A 17,467-nucleotide genomic window follows, 5' to 3' on the forward strand; every position below is an offset into this window, starting at 1 on the left:
GCGTGGGGCTCAGCGCGGAGGGAGAAGGGCTCGGGAGCCTCGGGCCGCGGATCTGTGCGGCCCTGCGGTCTCACGCGCTGGATCTGCTTGAAAATAGCCCGCGCGTCTCTGTTTTGGTGTCTGTAGGATGGCTGCGGCGCGGTATCGTAGAGAAGGTTTGGGGGATGTAGCTACTAACGTGGAGCTCTACTTTTATTGTACGTCGTGCTTTAATTTGACCAACAGGACAAGAAACAGATAAAGAAGTGGAAGGTGCTCTCGATGATGTAGCAAAACAGTTGGATAAACAAGTGCTGGAGGAGAAGGACAAAGATGATGATGATGAAGGCAAGTGTCACTTCATTCTTTCACTTGGCGCTTCAGTCTGAACCACAGAACCACAGAATGGCCCGGTTGGAAGGGACCTCAAGGATCATGAATCTCCAACCCCCCTGCCACGTGCAGGCCACTAACCTCCCCATTTCATACTAGACCAGGCTGCCCAGCACCCCATCCAGTCTGGCCTTGAGCATCTCCAGGGACGGGGCATCCACAACCTCTCTGGGCAGCCTGTTCCGGCACCTCACCGCTCTCATAGTAAAGAACTTGAACCTACTCCTGGACTCTGTCTTAACAAACCTACAGAGCCCGGTGGTTTATATTTGTGTATGTCTTGTATGCATGGGTCTGTATATCTTTTGCTACAGTTGAGCTGTCAGGCATCCATAAATGCGTAAAAAAAACACCCTAGGATAACAGCTTTGTTAAAGCTGCTTGTTTTCAAGGATCCTGTTACTGCAGAGAAATGTTACGGCACGCTATAAGTCATTCTCTTTTGTATTACTGTGGGCAATATGAAGCTATGTTCCAGTTTATATCTCTTATTCTTGGTTCAGAACAAAAAAAAAAACCCAAAGAATGTGAGGGAGCTCATTAATTAATATCGTAGAGTCTTTACCAGTGACCGCACATGCTGTGTGTAATGCTGATTTGTCATTAGAACTGACCTGGGGAGGAATGAATACGTAAGCAAGGTGAACGCCTTGTGTGCTGCCAGTGCTGCACAGCTGTTCTGAGTACCCTTGGAGTGTCCAGTACTAAAATCCAGGTTGGATGCCCCTTTTTTGTAGTACTATCAGCTTTAAAAAAATAATAATTATATTTCATTTACTTTAATGAATGACGTTAAATGAAAATAGACCTTTTAAAAATGCATTTCTCAAGTTAGTTGTTTAGTTTCCTTTTTGTGAATTAGCATTAAAAGTGGATTCAGCATCTTAAAATGTGCCTTATTGTTCTACTAACAAAACTTCTTAGTAAACTGTTTTTGGGATTTGCCATTTAAAGGAAAAAATTAGGGGCAGAAATTTAATAATGTTCAGACTTCAGTTTAGTTTAAAACTGTTTATAGCATTTGGTTCTGGTACTAATTTGGTTTAGAATATATTCTAATGGCTTATTTCTTTTAATGCTATATTTTAGGTTATGGAATTGAGAGATAATCTGACATATGCTTTGCCTTTATTGCCACTGAAGTAGGCAGTATTGAGGAGGCTACTGAACATTTTGTACTATTAAAAGAATTCCAGATGAGACATGAGCTCCATCTCAGGAGAAATAAGATTTCATCTGCAATAACAGTGCTGTGTTCTTTTGTGCTTTTTATACTATCATCAGTTAGCATTACAGTATTAGAAAGTATTCAAAAACAAAAAATGCAAAGTGATGGTGTCACTGAAGTAGTAAGCTTTCTATTTTCCTCATATTAAATCCTGGTATATTTTTGAAAAAGAACACTATTTTTTCATGAAAAAAATATGCTGTCTTATGAGACAGCTCTGTGTTGTGCCTGTACTGGTACTCACAATTTGCCATTGTAATGTGTAATCTTAGAGGTGTCCCTTAAAGTGTGATGCTGCCTTTAGATAAAAACCAGTAATGTTCCCCTTTTTATCTTTATGTTCTTTATAAGCCCAAAGCCCTGTGGCCTCAGAAATAAGTCTCTGCTTCTTGAAATCTGGGAGCAATTAGGAAGTGCTTTTCAGATTTCCGTGGCTGTGTTAATACGTACTGAGAGATAACATGTATGCACGGTAGTAAGTTATTAATATCTACACCACAATGGCATAAGGATGGGCTTCGGTTTCTCTAATTTCCTCAGTTGCTTTTCTGGCTAAACAAGCAGAAGACAAACGGATATTGGTCAGTTGCAGTAGTAGTGTTCCTGGCAGCACAGTTAGTCTGCAGCAATCTTCAAGGACGTGAAGGCATAGGCCCGGTTAGTTTTGCTTACAAATGACAAATTCCTGTGCAGCGATGTACAAAAAAGCCACAATAAGCAAATGGCAACAATGATAACGTTTAAGAAAGGAATGCTGTATTTTTTAATTTTTTTTTTTTTTTAATTCAGTTTAGGCCTAAGGATTGCAGGTGCGGGGGGAAACAAATCTAAAACTCACTCTTGGAATTAACTGGAGTCACATCTAAAATGCAACTCAAGGTCAAAAGAATTGTGGCAAAGGTACCACATCATAAAGAATTAATATCCGCGCTGTTAAGTGTTGCCAGCTGCCTATGAAATGCAGTGGGATGGAGGTTCTGGTCGTCTGGACTGCATTGTGGTTAAAAAGTATTTATGCTTTCAGGTTTGGGGTTTTATTTATTTATTTAAATAAGAAAATATTTAATGATAAAATGAGCATGGGATAGGCACATCTCTGAAATTTGCCCCAGCTGCAAGATTACAACAATCACTGCTATGCGGGTACTTGAACGGCACTGACCATCACTTGACATCTAGTGTATCAAGTGTTGATGTGTTTATTTTAATAAACGAGCAAATAGGAGTTTCAGTATGAATGTATTCAAATAGTAATGCTTGGGCTAGATTGACTCCTGAAGTTCTCCTAATTTTGATTTTCACTTCAATAAAAATAAATGTTGTATGTGCAGAAGAGTAGAACGTATAGCATTTTTACCCATGAGCTTATTTCAGAATGGTTATTTGAGAAGGTTTAGTTATCTGCTAGCACAGTAGATAAATACTGAGCATTAGATGCAGCCATATGTGAAGTCCACAGGGTTATTGTTAGCACCCAAGTGTGAATGTAACATGGCTTGGTTGATTCCTGGCGTTGGCACGCCGTGTTGTGTGAAAGCCTCCAAGAGGTACATATCCCACAGCCAGTGCTTTCACTCAGTGCTTGTTGTGACTCTTATCTGCTGTCTGACCTCCTTCTGACTTGTATGCTGTTATCTTTCCTTGTTGCTGGCTTTTTTTGGTAGCGTTTTACATCAAGTTCCTTCAGCTGAAGCATAGAAGATGTGTTTGTAACAGTGGTGTTCCCAGCTTTTTGTTAGCTGTGTCTAACACAGTTTTCTCATGTCTTTCCTCAACTCCACGCATCTTTTGAGGTGGATGAAGAAAAGAGGTATTGGAAGTAGGAGTTCCCAGAAACTTTTTCCGTGACTGGTAATAGGCTCAAGTCATCAATTTTGGAAGAGTTTTCTTAGATCTGTGTTTTGTATAAGGACTGAAAATGCTAATTATTTGGTTGCAGCTTCTAACTGTCTTTATTTAATCTATTAAATTTTACTGTGAAAGAAATGTTTCCAGATTATCCAGATGGTTTTGTTTGTCGTTCAGAATTGGTTCTTTGTTTTACATTCATCTGAATGTTTTATTTCTCTGTAGATGGAGAGGGTGAAGGAGATGGAGCAGCAGGGAAAAAAAAGAAGAAGAAGAAAAAGAAGAAAGGACGTAGGTATCAAACAGAAAGTGAAAGATAAGCTGTGCATAATTTTTTTGCTAAGCCTGTACTCTTTTTGACACTTTTGGGTCTGTAGGCTAAGTTTTCTTCTCTGTAGTATCCCTGAATGCCTCCTTAAATGTTGGCCAAGTTAAGTAATATGAGGGCACCATGATGTGATATCCTCTGGGTAGAAGCCCAAGTTCTGAAAAGAAGATCTTAAGTGCGTGTTGTTTAACCTTCAAGTTTGAAATAAGATGCTTAGAATTTCTGGTTTGCCATGGATAACGCTTTTAAAAATTGTACCCAACAGCTAAGGTTCAGACAGATCCACCTTCTATTCCAATATGTGATCTGTTTCCCAGCAACATATACCCAAAGGGAGAAGAATGTCAATATCCACCAACTCAAGATGGGTAAGTATTTCAAGTGTAGAATATTATGCAATTCAGCACATCCAGATGACAGTAACTTTTGCTGTGTAACTAGATGGGCAAATTCAAAAGCGAGTTGTAATGTGCTTTTTTTCCTTCTTTAAACTGAATCATCTAATGACTTGCTGAATAGAAGTCTTCAGGCCAGAACTTCAGGGTCTTCTGTCTCTATTCCTTTGGTTATGCTGTAGTCTCTAGGAACAGAATTGCCCTGAGGTGGGAATCCTTGAGACCAAGGGTCCGACAGGATGAGAAGTAGACAGCTTGCAGAACTTGGTATAAATTAGGACTGGCTGAAGGTTTGAAATTTAGTGAGATTCTCTTGCATGACAGATGGATTTCGTTTCATTCCTTTATTTCCCCTTTTCCTGCTTCTTATTAAAGAAATAAAACATACCCTGAGGGAGGAGAAACTGTATAGAGTGTGTCATTAACTGACTGGGAACATGGTTATGTAGCTGGGGTTTTTTTTGTTTGTTTGTTTGTTTGTTTGTTGGGTTTTTTTGAAGGCTTGTTTTTCCCCCTCCCCTACATAATGCTTTCAGTGTCTGATTTGATCCAAGTGAAAGTCAATTCCCTGGTTAACAAGATTCTTCCTACATGTTAATCTTTCCCCTACCCCTCCCCAATTAAATGAGCTCCTTTGTATCAACCCTCCCAGATAATCTGAATAGTGCAATGCTCAGTAGTTTTCTTAGCTGTGAACTGTTACTGAGGGGATTTTTTTTTTTTCTTTTTAATTACTCCTGCCTGTGTTTCCACAAATCAAATTGCTAACTTTAGGTTTGGAGTAGTAGAGAGTTTAAGCAGTACTGAGACAGATAGTGAAAATGCTTCAAATCTACTTCAAGTTAGGGCTGTTTTGTAGCTCATAAACAAAGACTGAAAATAAAGCTGAATCTTAGATGGGGAAAAAATGGCTCTATAAAAAATGTTGACGTCTATTTGATGGTTTTCATAAAAATTTCCAAGTGTAAAGCACTCCTGTCTATCCTATGCAATATAAAGAAGGAAATCCTGTATGCAAGTGTCCTGTAGCCTTGTTGGCCTCTTTATTTTCTTTTTAAAGATCTTAAAGGTGGTAACAGATACAGAGCAGTACACTTGCATGCTGCAAGCTCCCTGCTTTCTTGTGGACTTCTATTCTTAGGTCACTAATTAGCATTTTGTCATTAATGTTGTTTATTCCTTTTAATTGTTACCTTTGTGCTGTACCTCTTACATTTTATTTTCAGAAATGGGAGGGAATAAAAGATCTTAAAATATCTCTCTTTTTCCCTGAAACTATTGGAGTGAGCAAAGGAGACGACTTACTTATTACAGATAATTTTGTCCTAAGTTTTAATCTGGATGTTTGAGATATTAAAAAAATAATAATAATTGTGCTTCCCAAATGGATCTGTGATCAGACTAAAGAGGAAAAGGTAGAAGTCCAAGTGGCATCTTCTGCACTTTGCTTCTCCTTGTTTGCATATATATGTAGATATTATTCTTAGTGACACAGGAATTATGTGCAATGTCATTAAACAGGCAATAACTTCCACTAGCTTACTATGTCAGAGATTTACATCTTAAAGTACTACCATTTCCTTATTTCCTTATGCTTTGTTAGGAGGTAGGGTGTAGCAGTTGAATGAGTTTCCTAATTTTTCCTATGTAAAGCATTGTGGAAGGTCATTTCTTAACTTGTTTGTAGGGAGAAGGAATTAGCTTGAATTGCACAAAAGTCTGAATGAAAACACCAAGTGTAACTCTAAAAACTTTCCATGAACCTGAATCAAAACTCTGGAGAAAGAAGTTAAAACAAAGAGAGGGGAGTAGATGAACAGCACTTTCAAAAATATTTTCCAATGGTAATGTTTTCCAATGCTTTTTATTGGTTGTTTAAAGCCAATGCCCATTTCTCACGGAGCACATGCAGTATAGTTAGGAGTGCAACACATTGTGTTCAGGTACAAAAGTATGGCTTCGCTTCTTTGAAATTAAAGTTAATTTTTGAGGAAGCCTTCTCTTTAATGACTGCAATTTGATCACAAGGTGTGTTCATATTTATAAATGACTGTCTTCTTAGTGTGCACAGTGATAGGGGCCTCACGTGGTAGTCCTGAAGTGCTGATTGAGGAACAGCCATTTCAGTGTCTCTATATACTTGTTACAAACCTCATTAGATTCTTGTGTGCCCATTTCTTGATGTTGTTCACGTCCCTCTGGATGGCGTTCTTCCCTTCTGTTGTGTCAGCTTCACCACTCAGCTTGGTCTCATCAAATTTTCTAATTTAAATGTTTTAAATATATGAATTCTATTATGCTTCCGCAATTTAGATATTAAAATCTCATGGACCTGCTTCAGCATTTCCTAGCACAAGTAATTGTTTATATTAGTGGCTGACACTAGTGGCAGAATATCTCCTACTCTCAATGATAGTTTTGTTTTTTAGTATTGGTAAGGCATTTCTGTGCAGCTTCTGCTATTCTCGCTGAGATGGGGAGGGTTTTGTCTTTGCTTTCAAAAAGATTTGTGCTTCTACTCTGAACTCTCGATACAAAATCATAGAATGGCTACTTTCTAAATTACTCATCAACCTAGAATTGCATATATTCTACAAGAAGTTGAACTAGAAATGGGTATCATTGAATTTTCAGGAGGAAGAATATTAGAAAATCAATTTTTATATTGACAGTGGGTTAAGCTTTGATATTTTTGTAGCTTGGATATTGAGCCCTGTTTAAAGGCTTGTGCTTTGTTTAAAAGCTGAAACGATTTCATGAAGGGCAGAAAAGCTAAAAGCAGTGTTTCATGATGCACATGATGTAAGCTGGCAGAAGAAATTATTGTTCCTGCTTGCTTGTTTCTGTCCCTTGTGCTATTATCTTTTTTATTAAAATAATACTGAGGAAATTGGTTTCCAGGATTCATATCTTTGACCACTAACATTAATTTGTAGCACAATCCTGTAAAGAGTTGCACTAGTGAGAACTGGAAACTCTGAACCCGAGTGAAAAGGTGGGAACAAATGGCTTGGAGCAGAAGGTGGTCTTCTTACGCTGAGTTATGTGGTAGCCAGCACACTGAGAAGCTCCTCAGAGAAGATTATCTACAGCTGTATCCATTGGAAGATGTAATGTTTGGTGTGAGACCTTTGGTTGGTTGGGTTGGTATTTATTTTTAGGTTTTCACCTCCCCCATGCCATATGTCCTGACCCAAGCAGGACTTCTGGTAGCTGCCTTTCTTGAGCTCCCAGCTGAAAGCTGCACAGCTTTGGCAGCAGAAAACTTTGGGTCTTGACAGTATATATTGCAAAGTAAAGGCTGTTTCATCCCCTAGTTATCCTGCACAAAGTGACTGTGCACCAAAATAGAGTGAGAAGTTTTCCTGCCAGTTTGCTGGAGTTTGCACTGCAGTCCATTGCTGCTGATGGAGCACTGCCCAGACTCCTACCAGGGAGTGATCCTCGCTGCAGTCTGGAGCAGTGAGCAAGGACCTGTGAGTCCCTCTCCCTACACTTTTCTGCAGCCTGCTTTTTCCATCTTGTTGTGCCATGACAGCTGTACTGGCAGTAGTCCAGTTTCCAAGTGCAGTAAGCAAGCTGGTGTTTCAGTCTCTTGCTTATTTTGGTGGAATTTTTCAGTTTTAAAGCAGATCCTGTGAGTTAAGAGCAGTATGTGGTGCTTGTTAGAACAAGAAAGAGAACAGTAATCATGGAATTTCTCCCTTTACACTGCTTCAGATTTGTTTGAAGGTTATCTCTTATTTTGTAGTCAAAAGAGTGGTCTTTTATCAGGGTTCTGATGGATGATAGAGTGCTGAAATTACCTTTTTTCTCTTGGAATTGTAGTTGTACGGTCTCTTGAAGAACAAAAAGAAAAAAACCCTTCAAACTAACGTTACATTTAGTCTTTAGAATGATTCTTGTATTTGATCTGTCAAACTATCAAAGGGCTGGAGTTCCAGGAGAGTAGTGTTCTCTTGGAGCAAATGTTGATGTGCTGTCCAGCAAATACAGAAAGTGACTTCCTGGCACGTCTCACATCAGCTCTGCTCTGCATCAAGAATTGTTACCTGAGTATGATGAGGTTGGGTGGAAGTATCAAGCTCAAGGTAGAGTTGTGGGCTGATTGGTGCTGATTTTATAGGTCTCTTCCATCTCTTTGAGGATGGTTGTGCATCCTTCGACAATACTCTGGGGTTTTTTGTGAGGTTTGAAGGTAAGGCTTTTAATAATGTAAAAGGGAGTCATTTTGGCTCGTGATATGAGTTCGTTTTCTATGTATACATATTTTTTTTTTGTCTTGCAAAGTTATCAGCTTTCACAGGTGTCAGTATGTGGTGCTGATTAATTCTTACAGCCTTCCTTTATTCTGAAGATTTTATAAATGGGGATCTTTTCTGTTGCATGGGAGTGTAGGCCTGACTGATCAACCAAACACTTTGCAGTGTAGACAGAAGTTGTAATTGCTACTGTGGTTATGCTTATAGTAACTTTTCATTTTTTGTGTTTTATTTTGAAGGCGGACTGCAGCTTGGAGAATAACTAGTGAAGAGAAGAAAGCTCTAGACCAAGCTAGTGAGGAGATCTGGAACGATTTTCGGGAGGCTGCAGAGGCACACAGACAAGTGAGGAAATACGTTATGAGCTGGATAAAACCTGGGATGACAATGATAGAAATCTGGTGAGGACACAGATCTTCTCAAAGACCTGTGCTATTGATGTTTCTTCTTTCTCCACTGCAGGGAGGGATTTGGTCTCAATTTTGTGTACTTAATTGACTGTGTTATGATCGTTGTGGGGGTTTATGTTTTGAAATAAGCAACCAGTATACCTTCTTATTTTCTTAAAATGTTCTCCTATATCATATCCTTAGCTTATACAGCTTTACGGGACCTGGGATTGTACTGATTTTCAAACAGCTTTCAGATATATTAATTTGAGCATGAGCTTATTTTAGTTTTCTTTGGTCTTGCCACTCTTGCATCTGAGTTAGGCAGCGGTGCTGAGAGAAGCACTGATAGCAGTAGCTATTCTGGAATTGTAAGTGAAGTGCTGTGTGGACAAGCAGTGTAGGTGCAGTCTGAGACTGGAGTGGGTTAACAGACATGAAAATTGTATGGGTGTACGTGGAGTGCAGGGCAGGTAGATTCAGTCTATGTTTTGTCTTCCCTGATGAATGTTCTCAGCTGATAAGAAATAGCTGAATGAATTACTTAAAGTAAATGTGGTCAAGGTCAAGTTCAAAGAAATAATTTGCCCAGACTGATTCTCTTTACACTTCCAACTGTTCCTTTCTCTGTTCCTGCGTTTATCTAGAGTGAATGTCTACAGTCCCAAGTACTACACAGCTCCAGAGCAGTTTAGCTACCAAAATTAGGTGCTTTCAGCCTGATATAACTGAGGACTGTGCTGACAAGAGTAAGATAGAAAGAAAGCTTATCAGAGCTGAGCCCCTAAGGTAACTGTGAAGGTAAAGGAAAGAAATAATATGCCGTCAGGGAAAGTGAAAGACAAACAGCTGCCTTAGTAATCATTATTCAGGCTGAGACAAATCTGTCATGTTGAGTTACATAGTTTGACTGTTTGAGTTATAAGCAATAATTTTCTCAAAACATGACTTTTCTTTGTGGAATACTTAGAGCTGTGGGGACTTACCTATTAAAATAAGCTCTTTTCTTTTTCCAGACTGCTCTGAGTGAATAGCATTCTTAAATGAAATCAGAATATGCTGCACTGATACGAGTTGCAGTTTACATCATTCACTGCAACTACAGGGGTGGTATGCACTGATGGACATGCATCTGTAGTCTTCCAGTGGCTAAAAGCTGGAGAATAGACAAAAACCAGGGACAAATGCTGGTCTTGAAAGGTGTTGTTATATTGTAGTTATTCCTTCAATTTAATATACATATAGTCCTTCTTTAAATTGATACTTTTTTAAAGTAAATGAGAGAACTACACTATTTTAACAATTACCAGGGTATAACTTTGAGGAAGAAGAGCAAGGCATTTTATTTGCCCAAACTTCAGTTGTATAACCTCTGTTACCCTGGAAGAATGAGTTAAACATAACTTGTAAAAGAAGCATCTTTTCAATTTAGATTAAAAACAACAGCAAAGTGCTCCATTTTGCCCACTAAAGAGTAGAAGAAACAACGCAGACAACTGGGGATGGTTATCTTGTGCTTATTTTTCTAGTCTAGGGCCTTTTTCTAGTTAGCATATAAGTGCCTGAAGATTTCACATGGAAACTATTTTTTTTTTCTGAGATTTTGTTCTTGTTTAATTTATTTGAAGCTGTCATAAGAAATATTAATGAAAACTCTCATGTTCTTTTTTCTTCTCTCTGCCCTTCAGTGAAAAACTAGAAGACTGCTCACGTAAGCTGATAAAGGAAAATGGTTTAAATGCAGGTCTTGCATTTCCTACCGGGTGCTCTCTGAATAATTGTGCTGCCCACTACACTCCCAATGCCGGAGATCCAACAGTGCTGCGTTATGATGATATTTGCAAAATAGATTTTGGGACACATATTAGTGGTTAGTTTTGCTTTATTAATTACAATTTTGAAAACACGTTTCAGCGCAGAAACTTCAGAGCTAATTGACTTCTGCTGCTTTCAGGTCGTATTATTGACTGTGCTTTTACAGTCACGTTCAATCCGAAATATGACAGACTATTAGAAGCTGTAAAGGATGCCACTAACACAGGAATAAAGGTATGATCAATTTGCAAATCGTCTACCAAATCTTTTACAGTAAGCTCTGCAAATATTTTCCATTTGTATTTGCACTTTATTTTCAGTGTGCTGGAATAGATGTACGTCTCTGTGATGTAGGGGAGGCCATACAAGAAGTTATGGAGTCTTACGAAGTTGAAATTGATGGCAAAACATACCAAGGCAAGTTCTTTTCTTTATGTGAGAGTAACGATTCTCAAAATACGTATATTTGTATTGTATTGAAAAGAGTTCTGTAATAGAAGTGGGGCATGAGTAACACAAATAAATATACTCTTGTCTGACATGCCGCACTCTGTAGGAATGCTCTTTGCCTGTCCTGCCAAGTCGTGTATTTTTAATAGATGAAAAGAAGGATGAGAAACTGTTTGAGAATTTACAGATAGTTTGATACCTGCCGTTTGGCTCTATTAATGGCTTTTCTCATTGTTGAAGGTGCTGGTCTTTGATAATGTTGTACTTTCACTCAGTTGGAATTTGTACAAAGTGAATGGATAATTCTGTTTTGTCCCTATGCAATATGATGGATCTGTGCTGTGCTTTTTGTATTGACTAATAGAACAAATTGCACTTGGTTAGGAAGTTGCCTGTAATATTAATGTTTTCCTTCAAAAGTGAAACCAATTCGCAATTTGAACGGACACTCGATCGGGCCGTACAGGATACATGCTGGAAAAACTGTGCCCATTGTGAAAGGAGGAGAAGCCACGAGAATGGAGGTAAGTGGAGTTCTGAAGTCTTCTTTAAGTCTTCTTTCTTTATTTCTCAACTGTCTCGGAAGGAATAACTGTCCCGTGTAGTCTTAATGTGTAGTATTAATGATCCTAGTAAATAATACCTAGAGAAAAACTTCATACTTACTGATAACTTTTGGGACTTCATCTTGGTGTCTATTAAGAAAAAAAAGTACAGCCTTAATGGTGCTTTTGCATATTTATTTCTCAATACATATTCATTACTAAATGGTCTGTTGGAGTGTCGCACCTAAGAGCAGGGAGAAGAGGACAGGAAGTGAGACTTCGGGGTGACCTTGAGGGACCACGGAGGCTCCACTAAACATGCTAGGATTTGTGGGTCCTTCATGTTTTTCTTGCTCTGTTAATTCTTGGGAAGTATTTCTATCATGTTGTAGCTGTGGAAGACTTTTTGCACCTATGGTTAGATATGATAGAATCATAGAATGGTTTGGATTGGAAGGGACCCTTGGACCCTTAAAAACATCTAGTTCCAATTCCCTGCCATAGGCAGGGACACCTCCCTCTAGACCAGGTTGCTTAGAGCCCCATCCAGCCTAGCCTTGAATGCTTCCAGGGAGGAGGTATCCACAGTCTTTCTGGACAGCCCGTTCCAGTGTCTCACCACCCTCACAGTAAAGAATTTCTTCCTTAGTCTAAATCTACCCTCTTCCAGTTATCATGATACCTTTCTTGAAAAGCTTCCAGTGGTGTCCTTTGCAGATGCAAAATAATAAAGCATGTTTTTAATTAACATAAGAGGATAGATGGAGGGTGTTTGAGTAGGATTTTGGGTCAACGGAAAAGGAAGAGAAATAGCTCTGTGCTGCAGCAAACTGTACCCATCACAAACGTAGTATTGAAATACATAACTCAGATTTACCCACCATTTTGATGTAAGTTTGCATTCTAACAAGATAGGACTTAATTAATAGATTGGTAATACAATAAGAAGCTTTCAGTTTAGTTCTAAGCCTGACTGATGACAAGCAGTAATCACTAGTAAGCCTGTCAGAGGGAACAAGACTTTTAAGAACTGAATAGGAAGAGATAAGGGCTGAACAGTGTTGTTTTTTGAGGTAAGTCTCACTCATCATCATCCAGAAGTTGTAATTGTTGGTCACCTTAGTGATATGAGTGGAAAAAATCCATAACTTTATCTTCTTGTCTCTAAGGATGTGCAGAGAGGATAGAGTATTGGGAAAGCAAGGTGGAAGAAGCCCTTGTTTGTGCTGTACCCTCCTTGTTACACTTTGTCAGTGTCTTGTATGTACTATCGATCCATCATCAGTGTATTACTGGTGTGGAACTTACTTAACGCTTTGAGAGCTCTGAGACTGTTGTAATTGAACATCCAGGCACTGGGAAGAAGGCTCTCTTGATATATTCAGCTTCTAGAGGTTACTTAGGACACAACCTTGCACCATTAAAGACAGTACATTTTGCCATGAAGAATGTGGAGCATAGCCAGGCTCTTACTGTACTGTGCTAAGTATAGCACCAAACTGCAACCTCGTGAGTTCTTTGTGACAGAGGAGCACAGCCTCTGACAAGCTTTATTCTGAAAAAGAGGATGGGAATTTTAGTGATAACATTTGTATGTGGGTTGGTTTTCTGCCTTTTTTTCTTTTATTAGAGCAGCTGAATATTCAATGACATCTCTAAGAGTTTGTCCTTAGTTTGAGGCCTGTGTTACTGTTTTTCATATGACTTCTTATTTTGAGTTGTGGTTTTTTTTCCAGGTAGTCTGATGAACTGAAAGACCCAGTTCCTGTTGTCAGTGTTTGATGCCCTATCCTTTGCTAACCCCTTTTGCAGACCTACAACCAATTGTATGTGAATGTACTTGGCAGTTTCTAGAATGACATTTCAGGATGCTCTTAGTCACAATTTCAATTATTTGTAGATAGAGATCACCTTCATTTCTTGAAGAAATTAATCTGATGCAGTGGAAATGAGCAGGTGAAGGTTTTATACTAGCAGCTGTTAACAGAAAATTCTTGCAGAAGTTGGGGAGCAAGTTCTTCAGTGCAGGAAGTGTTTGTGATCAGCATTTATGTGCTCTGTCAAAACAGTACATTTCCTAGAGGACTTCCCTGCAAATAAGAAAGGAGAATTACTTTCACCCAGCAAACGTTTCACAGTAGGATGTCCTTTCTTAGCTGTTTTACATGTACACTTCAGCAACATTCAACTGCAGTGACTTTGACAAACTGACTAGAAACATGCTGATGTTTATGGTTGGAAAAAAAAAATCGTAATAATAAAAGCAGCTGATTATTGAGATGTCAGTGAATTCTCTGCATGGAATCTCCATATTGAAGTTTTTCCTCTAATTTGATGATTGAATCTATTTCCATTTGATTACTTCTATTCATAGGTAATACTGAGATGATTACATCACAGTGGTTTGGTCGCTTACTTTCACATTGTAACGCGTTACCTTTTTTCCCTTGTCTTTCTTTCTTAGGAAGGTGAAGTGTATGCTATAGAAACCTTCGGTAGCACAGGAAAAGGTGTTGTTCATGATGATATGGAGTGTTCTCATTACATGAAGAACTTCGATGTGGGACATGTGCCAATAAGGTTGGGTTGTTGTTTTGTTTACTGTACTACCCTCTCTGGATTCAGATTTTGTACGATACTGGTTCTTTGATTAATAATAATGCTGTCAAAGGTGCGTGTTACGAAATGTGCTCTGATTGTACATCTGAAATAACATGGAACTATTCCAAAGTCTCTGGAAATGGAGAAGATGCATGGTCATTGGTGATTTTGATCATTACGGTGACTTACAGACCTCGTTGTTCTTTTAGTCTGTATATATCACAAAATCACACACAATCACAAAATGGCCCAGGTTTGAAGGGACCTCAAGGATCATGAATCTCCAACCCCCCTGCCACAGCAGGGCCATCGACAATATAAAATGCATAGATTGATTAATTAATAATAAATCAGTGTCTGTGTTATGGTTGTATGCCATAATCCTTGTCTTAGTGTTGTTCCCAGAACATATCAGTTATTCAAGGTCACTCGTTCTGTTTGTGAAAACATTGAGTGGTTTTTAAGTTCCAGTTTTGGTGTATTGCTCTAAAATGAAATGGGACATTTGTTGTTGGTTTTTACTGAGAAGTATTTCTGCATTTCTAAGACTAGTGCTTTGTGAACGGAAAGCTGTTATGGTTAAGAAGGTTAAGAAACAGTAGGTTTCTGAGATTTCTGTTCTGTCTCCATGGAACAACGCAGTAGTATGAAAAAGAGGGAGTGTGAACGTACTTCAAGTAAGGGCTGGAAGAATAATTCCTGTCATTGCGTTTCACTTGGCTTCAGTAGTTAGATGACGATGTGCTCACACTGTAACTTCCTCCATTGGAAGGAATTAGAAGACGTTTGGAGCATTCAGGCTCGTTTGGAAAGACGTCTTTCTGCAGCGGGAAGATGCACTTTGTCTAGTGACCACAAGATCTGATGGGTGTAGAAAGGCATCGCAAGGCTTAGCGGTCTTAAAATACTTTGAAAACCGAACCTTTTTAATAACCTGTTCTTATTTCCGTAGTGAATGCTTGGTGGTGATGCCTCTTTGTCTGAAGAGTGTTGTTCTTCCTTCCCTTAGGCTTCCGAGGGCGAAACACTTGCTAAACGTCATCAATGAAAACTTTGGTACTCTCGCCTTCTGCCGCAGATGGCTGGATCGCCTGGGGGAGAGCAAATACCTGATGGCATTGAAGAACCTGTGCGACCTGGGCATCGTGGATCCTTATCCTCCCCTGTGCGACATTAAAGGCTCGTACACAGCACAGTTTGAGCACACCATACTGCTGCGTCCGACGTGCAAAGAGGTTGTCAGCCGAGGCGATGACTACTAAACTGAAAGCCACCTCAGCACCTTTATACACTAGGCTTTGTTGGAACGTACTATACCAGAATTAATTTGCAACGTATTGTCTGTTTTAACAGTGGACTGATGTAATACTTTCCATATTTGGAAAGGAAGTAATTTAATCAAAGGCAAATCTTCTAATGTAACTAACCAAGGAAAAAGCTTTCAGGCCTTTAGAAATATTTCAAAAGTTACTTATTTTTTCTGTTCAGGGAAATACGTGCTATAAAGCTCAATTTTTAGTTTGGAATGAGTTATACATTTTGTTTTGAACATTTATGAAAAAAAGATGCTTTTCAAATATTTATATTACCATATTCCTACTTGAATGCTTTGAATGACTACACCTGATTTCTGCACCTAGGTCCTCTATGATATTGCCTTTTAAACTTCCTGGAATCCATTTTGTAAAAAAATAAAGACAAATTTTCAGATCTAAAAAATATATATACTTTTTAGAAGTCTGGTTACAATTCTGGTCAGGAGTCTGCTGGGAAACTGCTCTATTAAATATTTTACAAACTTGACTTGCCATTTCTTGTCTTGAAATTGGACCTGCCTTAGTACAAAACCCTGCATTTTATTGTTGTGGTGGCGAAACTCTGGTAGCAGTGGGGGCTAAAAAAGGGTGGCCTTGCTGATATGAGATCCCACTGCAGCTGTGGATCAAGGACCCAGTGCTGGCTAAAGCTGAGCTTGATGAGAAATGTTGGTTGTACATCCAGGATAACGATTAAAAGGCTGAAGTGCTGTGTAGCAGTTGTGAGAGTGAGAAAATGTGGGAGAATCCCTCATGGACACCAGGGTCAGCGAAGGAGAAGAGATTCTCCAGGTGTCAGAGCAGGGAATGCAGACTGTCTCACATAGAGGACAGCAGAGGAACGACGAATCTGTACCTGCAGCCTGAGGAGGAGGAGCCCAAGCTGGAACGGGTGGATGTGACCTGAAGGAAGCTGCAGCCTGTGGAGCTCTGCAGCAGCAGGCTGTCTGGTAGCAACTGCGGCCTCTGGGGAACCCACGCTGCAGCAGTGCTTGAGAACTACAGCCTGTGGGAGGCCAGTGTAGGAGCAGCTGTGAAGGACAGCGTGCCGTGGGAGGCACCTCACACTGGATCAGAAGAGCATCAGGAAGAAGGAGTGGCAGAGGTAAGGAGCTGACAGAAGCTCTTATCTCCGTACCCCTGTGCTACTCGAGGGAGGAGGCAAGAGAATGGAGATTGAAGTTGAGCCTGGGGGGAAGTATTTTCAGTTTGCTTCTAGTTTTTCTAGTTTTCATCTTCCTGAAACTGAGTTTGCCTGTGACTGTAACTTGAGAGTGAGCTCCCAGTCCTTATCTCAACCTGCAAGTTGTCTCTTGGTATTTTCTTCCTGTGTCTTGCTGAAGGAGGGGAGTGAGTGTCACTTGATGGGCACCTGATGGGCCAGAGTACCTAAGCTGCTTAGTAAGTAGCGGCGTCAGTGCTGAGATACGGGGTGATCAGTCATCAGCATTTTCCAGGACAGAATATGACAACAGAAGTAGAGATACGTGATATGATTTAGTTTTGAGTGTGCCAGTCTTCAGTTTTGACTATTCTCTGTATTGAAATATGTCAGGTGATTTCTGTGGACTCTTGCTGTTACCTGCAGTGCGCAGCTTCAGACTGAAGTCAACCTGTAAGTATTATTTTCTACCTCCTTGTATTCTTTGCCCTTTTGCTCAGTGTGAAATTGCTTTTGTGTGATTCCCAGTCCCCTTACAGTATGTGTTAGATTGGACGAGTTGTGGGGAAATGAAAATGTATTGTTTTGTTGTTTTTTCTAACTGCTGGAAGATTTCTCATACTAACCTGGAATATTTGGTATCTCCTTGATGTGCTGAACAGCTGGGGAATCTCAAGGGTAAAGATGTATTAAACCCTATAGGTCAGGCCTCGGTCACAGTGGATCTTCCAGCACTGCATATTCACGTATATGTAT

The 17,467-nt window shown here is 39.5% G+C and overlaps 1 protein-coding gene across 1 annotated transcript in view; it reads left to right on the top strand.

The window, feature by feature from the left end:
• METAP2 (methionyl aminopeptidase 2) overlaps positions 1 to 16,036 on the top strand; it is a 21,427-nt gene extending 5,391 nt beyond the window's left edge. The window contains exons 2-11 of the mRNA XM_019611308.2: positions 226 to 327; positions 3,674 to 3,739; positions 4,042 to 4,144; positions 8,673 to 8,834; positions 10,511 to 10,692; positions 10,777 to 10,871; positions 10,958 to 11,054; positions 11,508 to 11,611; positions 14,097 to 14,212; positions 15,243 to 16,036. Of these exons, the coding sequence (XP_019466853.2) occupies positions 226 to 327; positions 3,674 to 3,739; positions 4,042 to 4,144; positions 8,673 to 8,834; positions 10,511 to 10,692; positions 10,777 to 10,871; positions 10,958 to 11,054; positions 11,508 to 11,611; positions 14,097 to 14,212; positions 15,243 to 15,495 (1,280 nt within the window). The 3' untranslated portion in view covers positions 15,496 to 16,036. The remainder of the gene's footprint in view (positions 1 to 225; positions 328 to 3,673; positions 3,740 to 4,041; positions 4,145 to 8,672; positions 8,835 to 10,510; positions 10,693 to 10,776; positions 10,872 to 10,957; positions 11,055 to 11,507; positions 11,612 to 14,096; positions 14,213 to 15,242) is intronic.
• The last annotated feature ends 1,431 nt before the right edge of the window (positions 16,037 to 17,467 follow it).

The sequence above is a fragment of the Meleagris gallopavo genome, chromosome 1 (genome assembly GCF_000146605.3).
Source record: "Meleagris gallopavo isolate NT-WF06-2002-E0010 breed Aviagen turkey brand Nicholas breeding stock chromosome 1, Turkey_5.1, whole genome shotgun sequence".
NCBI lineage: Eukaryota > Metazoa > Chordata > Aves > Galliformes > Phasianidae > Meleagris > Meleagris gallopavo.